Source organism: Sinocyclocheilus grahami, unplaced genomic scaffold, assembly GCF_001515645.1.
Source record: "Sinocyclocheilus grahami isolate Dianchi unplaced genomic scaffold, SAMN03320097.WGS_v1.1 scaffold151.1, whole genome shotgun sequence".
NCBI lineage: Eukaryota > Metazoa > Chordata > Actinopteri > Cypriniformes > Cyprinidae > Sinocyclocheilus > Sinocyclocheilus grahami.
The window spans coordinates 828193-839764 of record NW_015505330.1 but is presented as its reverse complement, the minus strand read 5'-3'; the positions used below and the strand labels follow the sequence as shown (position 1 = coordinate 839764).

The window sequence follows — 11572 nt, the reverse complement described above, 5'->3', positions numbered from 1 at the left end:
AGAGAGAGAGAGAGAGAGAGAGAGAGAGAGAGAGACTGCCTGAATGACTGAGCGCGTCCTCCATCAGGTTAAGTTATACTCATGAAAAAAATTTGTTTGCGATGTCCTAAGAGTAATGTTGTCGTAATATCCTAATATCGTTTCAATGTTTATGGGTAACGTACTCCCTTATGACTGGTGTCAGTGCTATAGAGTGAAGCATCAGCTTCAGCTTTTCCCCCTGTCGTTTATTCCAAACGTCACTGATGTCACTGCAGCTGCTGGCAGTTCCAGATAGCTCCGCCCTTGCGCCATAGCTCGTGACCGGAGTAGAGTAGAGTCGTTTTGAGGGGAGGTTAACGTTTTTGATTAAAGATTACGAGGGCACATGAATTTAAAAAAAAATAATGAAGTGCACGGATAAATTATTTATAATAAACACTACAGTATTCCATTAAAAAATAAGAATTTTCCATTTTGATTTCATGGTGACTTTAATCAATTTGATATAGATATATAGATTTATATAGATTTAGATAGATAGATAGATAGATAGATATAGAGACACACAGGATACCAAAATATTGTGCATTCCTACCAAAAGCAAGCCTTAATATCTTGTGCAATATTTCTTCTCAGATTCATTGATGTTTTTTAAGGTAATTTGGACTTTTACTAGGAAATAAGGCAAAGAAACTTTTTAATTGTTCATTGTTCTCTCACCTCTAGTAAACTATCCCCCACCAGAGCGACCAGCAGAGGGTGTCCCCTGCGCTGACGCACCATCGCTGCATTCTCAGAGGCATACATGCAGGTAAAGTCAAACATGGCCACATCTGGCTGCCCATAGTGGTTGATGGCAAAGTCCAGCGTAGGGAGCTGATGATTTGTGGAGAAATCAGCTGCTTCACGAGCATACGAGAGCAGTGCATTCTGGTCCACGTTATCCCTGGACAGCAGCATCTCAGTGTCAGCATAATCCTGCAAAACAAACACAAGTGAACAGTCACTCACAAATCAATGTGTACAATATGCGGATGAATGCTCATGATATTAGACTCACGCGCAGAATGACTCTTTTGTCCAGAAGACTTTGCTTTTTGGCGGTCATTACAAAGTAGTGAGTGTCGTCTTTGTAATATACTATATTCTCCAGATCAATTCCTGCACAGAAAAGACGTTGACTGATAATCATTATTGTTTTCATCATCTTAAACATGATAAACTCGTTCATATTTGAGAAGACAAAGAAGCTTAACTGCTGTATGTAAACATTTATGTTAGTTGCTTAAAATACATTTGAGTGCAATACATGAGGTTTTGGTATCTAGTGTAGTAAGATACTGTATAATGACATAACTCAGTACCGGTAGCCTGCCGGAGATCCTGAAAAAACCTCTGGTTGAAGATGAAGGCGACACCGCTGATCTCCTCCACTTTAGCTTCGGCAGTGGTGTTGCGATTGATGAAATTCGCCGTGATGGCAATGGCCAGTTTCCCCCGAAACTCCTTCCTGCGAAACCCTAACAGACCCAGACGAATAAAACCATCCAACAGAGGCTTTGAAACCCAGAAAATGAATTAGTGACGTCCAAAACAGGGTAAAATTAGAATAGGGGAACTGTCTGTTATAGATGACTGCGAAACTCTGGGAGCATGTGATACACTTCTTGCCAAAGCTAGTCACTTTTCAAGCATTTGATGTTCCTGACCATTACATTTTTTTACTTCAGTAACTATATGTCTTTATATTATATATTGTCAGCACAGTCATTATAAAAAGAGACATTGAATATAAAATAGCTTTTCACTCTAGTATTACACTATATATTCCCTAACATATTCCTTAATATTATTTCTGGATGCCGTTATCTGGCTGATAAATCACAAAATCATATATTATATCATTCAATAGCGTAGCTAAGCTTTCAAGTTCTATTTGAACTTTTCTCTAGTTTTTTGTACTAAATCTTTTACACTTCTTTACACATCTTAAGTCTAAAGCAGAAGTTTTTTTTTAGCTCGTGCCATTAATTAACCAAAATATGAGTGGCATCATTTCCTCAATGAAAAACAAATTAGAGAACAAATTGTGCACAAGACGTTTTTGGGTTTTGGCGAATGTGTGAAAGAGAAAAAAGCAAGGCCATTGTAAATCAGCAGGAAACTGGGGAACTAAAGTTACGAAATGGTGTGAAACCGGTAAGACACTGTTATCATGACATTTGTTTGTTGCATTTCAGATTGGATAATCTGTGATCACAACAGGCTCGAGACCATGTGTTTTTGCAGATACCTGGTAAAGTGTTTCTTCTACCATCTGCCCCAATAACCACATCAAACTCCAGCTGACTGACTGGATGAGAGTTGGGATGGACCTCTGCTCGCCAACCAACACCTGAACAGGACAAACGTAAAAATTGACAATTAATTTTGCAGGTAAACTTAGGGTGAAATTGTATTTGATTACATTCTTACGCTTATCCTGGTCCTCTGGAGGTTCCACTAGATGTTTGAACTCCACATTCACATGAACCTCAACACCCAATAACAAGGCCACCTTCAAAAGCATCAGCTGCAGCCGACGAATACCTGCACATACATAGATGTTGATAAAATCAAATTAACATGAAAATGGGAATTAAATGGTCTTAATAAGCATTAGATGCCATTCAAATCCATTTTACTCTCGTAATGTAACATTTACGGATAAAACCAGATAAAAAATGAGAAAAAGACTAGAAATCAACAGCCAACAAATGACAATCTGTCACTAATGTTTTCAGAAAGCACTACCAAAAAATTGTTGAAAATTGTTTATATATATATATATATATAAAACCTTAACGTCCTTAAAATAAGATTAAACTGATAAAGCAAAACTGCATATTAAGGTATTAACTAGTTTTCAAAGTATTTTTTATATACATAAAATATTTTTTTAATCATAAAACTCGCTAAAAGCATGAAATACATGAGTAAAATGAATAATTAAAAGATGGAAAGTGCCAGCTCTTTAGTCTAAATAAATTAAAAATTAATTATTTTAAATACAACAAAAATATAGGCATCACAACATGATGATGTACAGTATGAAAAATAGATATTCATTTTGAGAATTGCTTTAGACTAAATTAACTTAATACATAAAATACAAACTATACATTATATAAATCCACTTTAAATCTACATTTTTTATATTAAATGGTAAATGTAAAGTAAATTGTAGATGTAAAAAAAGAAAAGAGGAAATGCAAATTTCATACTAATTCAAATATCAAATATGAGCAAATACTGGAAATTTGTATATATATATATATATATATATATATATATATATAAAAAGGATGAATAATGAGAAAAAGTAGGTTGGGACTTGATTCACTGGGAATTGATTGGTTTGTGAAAAGTAAGAATTGACCAGTAGCCTGCATGGCCTTAATTATGTCACTTGGAAAGGCAGTTGTTTCAGAGGTGGAGCAGTTTTTTTCCCTTTGGAATAATTTGCACTGATAAAATTCATACAATAAAACCACAAATGTGCATTCAACTCAGTTTTGATCTCAAGTTCACATTTACTCACTAATATGGTCTATGGCTCCAGCACAGAACTTCCCGTAGAACTTTTTGGCCCCCAAACCACGGAGGTCCTGGATGGTGAAGGGCCAAAGATGAAGAACATTGTTCCGTGAGAAAGCGTCTCGCTTTTCCACCAGAACCACCCTGGCGCCCAGAAATCGCAGCTCTATAGCCGTCCGCAATCCACACGGACCTGCACCTATGATCAGACACTGAACACACAACAAAAACCCGCATGTGAAACTGCTGTCAGTGCACTAGTAAAGACAACTCTCTCCTGCAATGCACTGCGGGGGACTCTTTGTACCGTGGTGCTGGTGCAAGCATGGCCTCTCATGTACTTTCTCTGGCTGGCTCTTTTATCCAGTTTGGCCCATAGTGCTTTGGCCTTCCAGTCGTGCAGTCTGCTCCTCATGGTGTGGTAGAACTGCGGCTGACCGCCGGGATGCAGCTTCAGCTCTTTACACAGCTCCTGGAAGGCCCTGAGGGTCTCCCTGCATGTGGCAGCCTGCACGAAGGCATCGAACAGGGTGTGCGCCTGACTCGCCTCAGACTGGCCGTCCCACATATTTGCTCCTCACACGACCCCAGTGACCCGCACAGGAGTCAGCTCACCTCCAGAAGGCACCAGACACAGGACATCTGAGGAAGAGAGATTATTTCCAGAGATTGCAGGGTGATTTTGGACATATGGGGAAGAGATGAACATGAAATAGGGAACAGAGAATTTTATCTACCATCGTTTAGATGGAGATAAAAAGGAAAGCAATTTGCATAGACAGGCTGTGAGGCAGATGCGTCAGCAAAAGTTCTGCCACATTCTTATTTCTCACTATCCATCTGCACATCATGTTCCACTCAGACACACGTCTTCTCATTAGCTCCTCAACTCAGTGACACTCAATGTGTCACTGCTAATATAAGACATATTTTTACAAGAGACAATTTTACAATTTTATTGACACAATATATTTATATTGAAATTAAATTAATTGAATTGCCTTGGACTTTCTTACAAATTATTATATAACTGCAATAAATAATTTGTGATTTAGTATAATAAATTATTAGTTAATTTTTTAAATTATGCTTTTTTAAAGATCATTATTTTGTGTATTTGGTGTAACAGAATATGTTGACATGCTTTAATGTTCAAACAACCCATTATTTTTCAAATACTGTACATTATTGTAGGTCCTCTATGCCCCGCCTCTCTCAAACGCTTAGTTTTCTACAAAGTCCCTCCTTCCGACAAGCGCAATCTACTCTGATTGGCCAGCTGACTCAGTGCATTGTGATTGGCTGAACACCACAAGCACTCGTCAGAAATGTAACTCCCCTTACCATAATCGCAAGCTTCAGCTTTCAAAGTAAATGTAAAGACAGTAAATAATGTCATTAGTTTTACCATCAGTTCAAGCCCGAAAGGGGAACAGACACAGTAATGATGCAGTATACAAGCCGCGGTTCAGACAGCTGACTCTACTGTGATGTGACGCTGTCTCTCTCTCTCTCTCTCTCTCTCTCTCTCTCACACACAAACACACAATTGCTTTCGCCCAGAAACACACAGCGTCTCGCTGACATGCTGCTTCAACACTAACTGCGGTTACTGAAACCACGCCTTCTTTCTTTGCGTGCACATTTGGGGCGCATTATGCAAATATTCCCACATAGTGACCTAGATATGTGGGGGCGTGTTAGAACGAGCCGTTTTAGGGGGGCTTGGCAGTCTTAACTTTGATAAAGAATATCTCTTTGGTTTTGAGACTTTAGTCTTTGCAACTTCAGGGATCTTATCTATGCACAAACAGCTTGTAACACTCCAACGAGAAAGGAAAACTCGAAATCGCATCATATGACCCCTTTAATAAATACACTATATGGTTACAATTAGTAATAATTAGTGAATATATTATAAATATAATATAAGCTTCAGAGCGATTATTTAGTTGATGCTTTCCAAAATATTTAAAGCTTTGATCAATTGATAATGCAAAATATTTGTTTTCAATGTTTTAGGAAATTTTGAGTAAACAAACAAACAAATAACAATAATAATAAATCCCATCACCTATGATTATATTGTATTATCTAAAATGTATATATGATATATGATCTAGATAGATAGATAGACAGGAAATCAAAATGTGTTTGGGGTGGTCTGTGGCTCCTGCACTGACTCCAATGATCATTCTGATTGGCTGTTGAGTAAAAGGGGTGGGGTTTATAGTGCTCCATAGAGTAAGCAATAAACACCAGACAGTAAACCACTTCATTACGCACATTACAAAAGATTATAGTAACTGCATTGACTCAATTCACTCAGCACTATTACTCAGCCGTGCGGTTCAGCCTGGATGCTTGGCAGTCTTAACTTTGATAAAGAATATCTCTTTGGTTTTGAGACTTTAGTCTTTGCAACTTCAGGGATCTTATCTATGCACAAACAGCTTGTAACACTCCAACGAGAAAGGAAAACTCGAAATCGCATCATATGACCCCTTTAATAAATACACTATATGGTTACAATTAGTAATAATTAGTGAATATATTATAAATATAATATAAGCTTCAGAGCGATTATTTAGTTGATGCTTTCCAAAATATTTAAAGCTTTGATCAATTGATAATGCAAAATATTTGTTTTCAATGTTTTAGGAAATTTTGAGTAAACAAACAAACAAATAACAATAATAATAAATCCCATCACCTATGATTATATTGTATTATCTAAAATGTATATATGATATATGATCTAGATAGATAGATAGACAGGAAATCAAAATGTGTTTGGGGTGGTCTGTGGCTCCTGCACTGACTCCAATGATCATTCTGATTGGCTGTTGAGTAAAAGGGGTGGGGTTTATAGTGCTCCATAGAGTAAGCAATAAACACCAGACAGTAAACCACTTCATTACGCACATTACAAAAGATTACAGTAACTGCATTGACTCAATTCACTCAGCACTATTACTCAGCCGTGCGGTTCAGCCTGGATAAAAGTTTGACCTCTAAGCGCCCACATAAGAATGACTCATTATGAGCTTGCATGCAGATGATGCCTGATTTGATATCTCATGATTATATGCAATGATAAGCAGTCTATTTAAGTTTGATTTTGGTGTCCAAATCCTTTTAATAGCCGATTTCTTCCCTTCTTGCACTAACTTGTCTTTAAAATTGATGACAGTGTAATCTGTGCACACATGTCTTGTCTTTATGATAGAATATGATACAGCAAGTGTGCTTAGATTGTTCAAATGAATTAAAGCAGATACTGACATAGTGTCTAAAGTTTAAGACCTTTGAGGTTCAGTCTGGTATTACTGTAACTCATGGGAAAGCAACCCACTGGGAGAAAGACGGGATTATGGGTGAGACAAGGTGGCTGTCACACTAATCTTTCTCTTAACTTGATGAAATGAAAAGTCTGTTATCAAAATTGAATGGTGACCAGGAGCTGTCACGTTCCAAGAATAACAAAAAAAAGAATCATAAATGTATTTTATTCTAAGTTTACTAAGGCCACATAATAGCTATTTTTCCTGGGAACAGAGCAACCTGTACATTTGTTATTCATAATGTTCATTAAATAATCTTCCTCACACCTCATTTGTGCCACATTTCAATATGCACACAAATTGTACAAATTTGAGAGTTTAGAAGAAAATTATTTCAATTAAATTTCAGTCTGTTCCTCACACAAAGCTATTTGTGACATTTGGACTACTTCTATAGCACAATTTTTTAGGGGTGGGAATCTTTCGGTACCTCACAATTCGATTCATATCAATTCTTGGGGTCATGATTCAATTAAAAATCGAATTCACGATTTCTGGATTTTAAATCTCAATTCACAATTTTTCATCTAATTTTTTGTGCACACTGGATATCAAACACACCAGTATTTTGATACAAAAATTAACCAGTCAATAGTATGGGTAGTCCTCACTCGAGAAATCAGTGTGTCCTATTAACTATTATCTTCCTAATAAATCAAAGATATTTTACACTTCCCAATTCCCATTAGGGATGTGCCCGAATCGGAATACCGTGTTCGGAAAGGAAATGACATGTATACGGAACCCCTAATGGTAGCCTAATAAATATTAATCCATTTTATGTACTGTAATGTAACGATTCATGTGAAACGATTTTTACCCCACCCCTACTATTTTTCATTTTTGTAGTTTGACAGACCCTGGTCACTATTCATGTACATTGTACAGAAAAGAACAGCATGAAAATTCTGCTAAACATCTCCTTTTGTGCTGTACGGAAGAAAGAAAGTGAAACAGGTTTGAGGGTAAGTAAATGATGAAAGTATTGTAATTTCTGCATGATCTGTTCTTTTAAGCAAAGAAAATGCTCACAAGTAGTTCATGGAAACTGTGTGTAAGAATAAGAACAAAAAGTTACTCTCAAAACGAAAACTCCCCTGGTTTTATTGGAGGTCATTCACACATGATGATCCTCGTGTAAATGGAGGGCAAAACCCTAAAGCATGACCATAAAAATAAATGACCTGTATCAATATCTTTTTCCCCTCTCTCTTCTCTCAGATGTCTCAGTGATTGACTGCTGTGCAGTTTGAGAGCAGGGGATTACAGAACGCAAGGCAAGTGCTGCAGAAAGAGGATCGATCAGTTTTTCCTCTAGTCAGCCATTCAGACATTGATTGCACTGTGAAACTACTGTATATGGGCATTTGCACATATTAATGAAATTATACAGTCATTCATTGAGTATATAGAGTCAAAGTGTTACCATGTAAGCATGCACCAAGAATGACCATCCAGCAGCTGCAGTCATACGCTTTTTCACCTCTTTCCACATCCTATCAAGCATCTGAACTAATATAGGTTCCTTAAGATCCTGTCACAAAGCATCAACACTGCTGCACCAGACTGACACATGCACACACACAAATACATTCAATGCAAGTGAGATTTACCGTGCTGCTTCTCTGCGGTGTGTACATGCTTTCCTTCCTCGTCTCTCGCTCTGTTTTTCTCTGTCAAGTTCCCAAGTGGATCTAGAGCTGTTGGTGCCACATTAACTCTGGTATCATACACAGCTGCAGTGCAGGAATTAGCTCCACCGCTTCACACACACACACACACACATTCTCTGTCCTCTTTCTCTCTCCATCTCTCTGTATCCAAGGTCAGAGGAAGGAGCTACCAGGCACATGCTGAATCCTCCTCTACACACACGCTTTCAAACAGACAACAAACACTGTCTTTCAGGACACACACATGCATCTCTATGTCACATACATCCTGTAGTAGATGGTTCCCATGTTGCAGGCAGAGCATGTTAATCGTACAAATTCATTATTCAGTATTGCAGAGGATCTGCTGGTGGTTGCTGTAGGAGTGTTATAGAAAGCAGCCCTAAATCTAATCTGATTTGCCCAGGGACGGAGACTTCTTAAAGAGATTACACAGCACAGATGAGGGAGGGTAAGAGAAGACAGGTGGAGGAAACACAGATCTGGAGTACATTACCTTAAACTGCCACACTTTTGACTGTCCCTGCCGAACACATAAAGAGCGCAATGTCTCCCTCGAGTGGCTGTTATTGTATTTTAGATAAAAGAGACATTCATAATTTCAGTCATTCATTCAGAAACTCGTTCGTCTGTTTGAGGAATAATTGAGGGCCATCCCTGAAGAAACAACAGGGAACGGTTTCCTGTCACACTGGTCTCCAAGAAAAGAGGGCCCTTCAATTTAAATAACACGGCGTTCATGCCGTAAACTAAATTACGCACGAAAATAGTCGTTAACGAAACTAAACATGACGAGAATTACATTTGAATTCATAGGCTAAAGCACTGTTGACGAAACGTCAAGGGAAAACAGCGTGCGATATTAAAATACATAGGACTGCCCCGCCTGAGCTGAATCACTCTGCTAGCAGCTTAGTTAACTCACCCAAACGAAACCAGAAATATACACCGCATAAACGTAATTTTACAACTTGTATGGGCAAATATGGCGCGACTGCACTTTAACGTAGGCTACGTACTTGCTCGGAATGCGTAATGTGAATATGCTCTTTCCGTAAACAATACACGGATAATGAATAACTGAAGCAGGAATAATACACAACATTGTAGTGCAATAGCTTACTACGATGATATTGCAGGAGTTTAGGTTTTTACATGGACAGTTTTTGGTTTTGTTATATGCTGATGCTTCTATTAGCATATAAAACGTTTGCATTTTTTGGTTTAATCTAAAAAGTAATTATAAACGTTTTTTGTTTTTTTTACTAAATTATATTTATTTTTGACAAAAGACAAAATTATGACCTCTCTAGTGTACTCCAAAATGATAACAAAATTTAAGCAGACACCCTACATATGGAAATTGGACTTAAAATTTTGATGACTAATCTTGTTCATAAGAGCATATAGAATTTTGTCCCAATGAAATGCTCAGTAACATAGGACTTCCCTCTCAATTCTACCTGCCACCAACTGTCAAGTAGTAAATTGTGGTTTTGATGTCCCAATCCAACTTCCTGTTAAAATATGTCAACACAGGCAACATTAAAATTAATAGAAAATTGTTCCAGCTTTAATATGAGATCATGGTTTGTTACAAAAGTGCAATTGTCCTTCATTTCCATCAGGTGTATTTCAGGCATCTTGCTGAAATAGAGGAACAAAACAAAATGTCAAGTTGTTAAACTCTCAATTTGACTTCAGTTAAAGTCTGCTTTGAGAAATGTGTGAGAAAATATGAAGATGCTTACTAGTAATGCATGTCCTCTGGTCTCAATGGGCAAAAATGCCACTCCCACCGCACAAATCACACACGCTGTGGCGAACGGTGACAGGGCCAGAATTACAGACTTAGACATTAACACCTATGACACACGCAAACACGGTGTTATCTTTGTGTAAATCAAATGTGTTAAGCACACATTTGAACACAGATCTTTATTTACACACACACACACACACACGCAAAGTAAAACACACATTTTGTGCAATTGTGCAATAAAAGGTGCGATCATTCCTCCAACTCGACTGAAGGATGTGCAAAAGCCCATTCCAATTGAGCGCACGGCCGTGGGATAAACCTGTACACAAACACCAATCGTGACTATTTTAATTTTGTGGTGAACTCTTCCACTAAGAGTAAGTGGAGTGTTCATACTGTATGTCGGGTCTCACCTCTGCTGTGTAAATATAGACCACATTAAAATTCATGGAAACCACAGAGCGGAGAAGGAAGAGCAGTAGAGTGAAACCAAACTTGCAGAGGGAGAGCAACATTTTTCAGTTTCTACTTCAGCTGCTCTTCTAACACGTGGTCACAGAAATGTTTGAATACAGTTATTGTGAGTAAATGACTATGTGCATACTAACATACTACTTTTTATCTTCAGTATAGTTTATGTACACTGTTTATAGTATGCATACAATATGTAAAACATTTTTTTTTTTTAAAGACACAATGTCATCTAGACGTACACAACTCTGAGTTTTTGTATTGAACACAATGAACACTAACAGTATCTAAACACATATGACACTAAAATTAATTACTACAGCAATAATAAAAGCAGTATGTACTTACTAGTGACTAGTGAACTAGTGAAGCGCAGTGTCATTTTAGTATCATTAATATATTATCGCTTTTAATAATATTTTGAACTAGTATTTATTTTTAAATATTTATTTATATATTTTATATTTATATTTTCTGTTTTCATTTTATTTGAAATTTTAGTCATTTTGTTGTGCTTTTGTCATTTTTATTAATTGTTGTTCTTTATATTATATATCTGTATAGCTTTTATTAATTTTATTTCAGTTTTGGTTATTTTAGTATTTAAAAAAATTATGCCTTGGCAACTCATTGGAAAAAAAAGTCTAAATATTAAATATATTAAATATTATTAAATAAATGTATATATTAAATATTATATATATATATATGCACTGTAAGTCGCTTTGGAAAAAAGCGTCTGCTAAATGCATAAATTATTATTA

At 36.8% G+C, this 11572-nt stretch overlaps 1 protein-coding gene and 1 pseudogene across 1 annotated transcript in view; both read right to left on the bottom strand.

Moving 5' to 3' along the window:
* Positions 1-8950, bottom strand: part of mical3b (microtubule associated monooxygenase, calponin and LIM domain containing 3b) — a 33209-nt gene extending 24259 nt beyond the window's left edge. The window contains exons 1-8 of the mRNA XM_016281626.1: positions 8516-8950; positions 3866-4200; positions 3563-3770; positions 2458-2571; positions 2276-2377; positions 1347-1502; positions 1043-1143; positions 703-960 (exon numbers count right to left, since the gene is read on the bottom strand). Coding sequence (XP_016137112.1) covers positions 703-960; positions 1043-1143; positions 1347-1502; positions 2276-2377; positions 2458-2571; positions 3563-3770; positions 3866-4126 — 1200 coding nt within the window. The 5' untranslated portion in view covers positions 4127-4200; positions 8516-8950. The remainder of the gene's footprint in view (positions 1-702; positions 961-1042; positions 1144-1346; positions 1503-2275; positions 2378-2457; positions 2572-3562; positions 3771-3865; positions 4201-8515) is intronic.
* Positions 8951-10141: 1191 nt separating this feature from the next.
* The window catches only part of LOC107592210 (putative transporter SVOPL), a 5191-nt pseudogene continuing 3760 nt past the window's right edge, over positions 10142-11572 (bottom strand).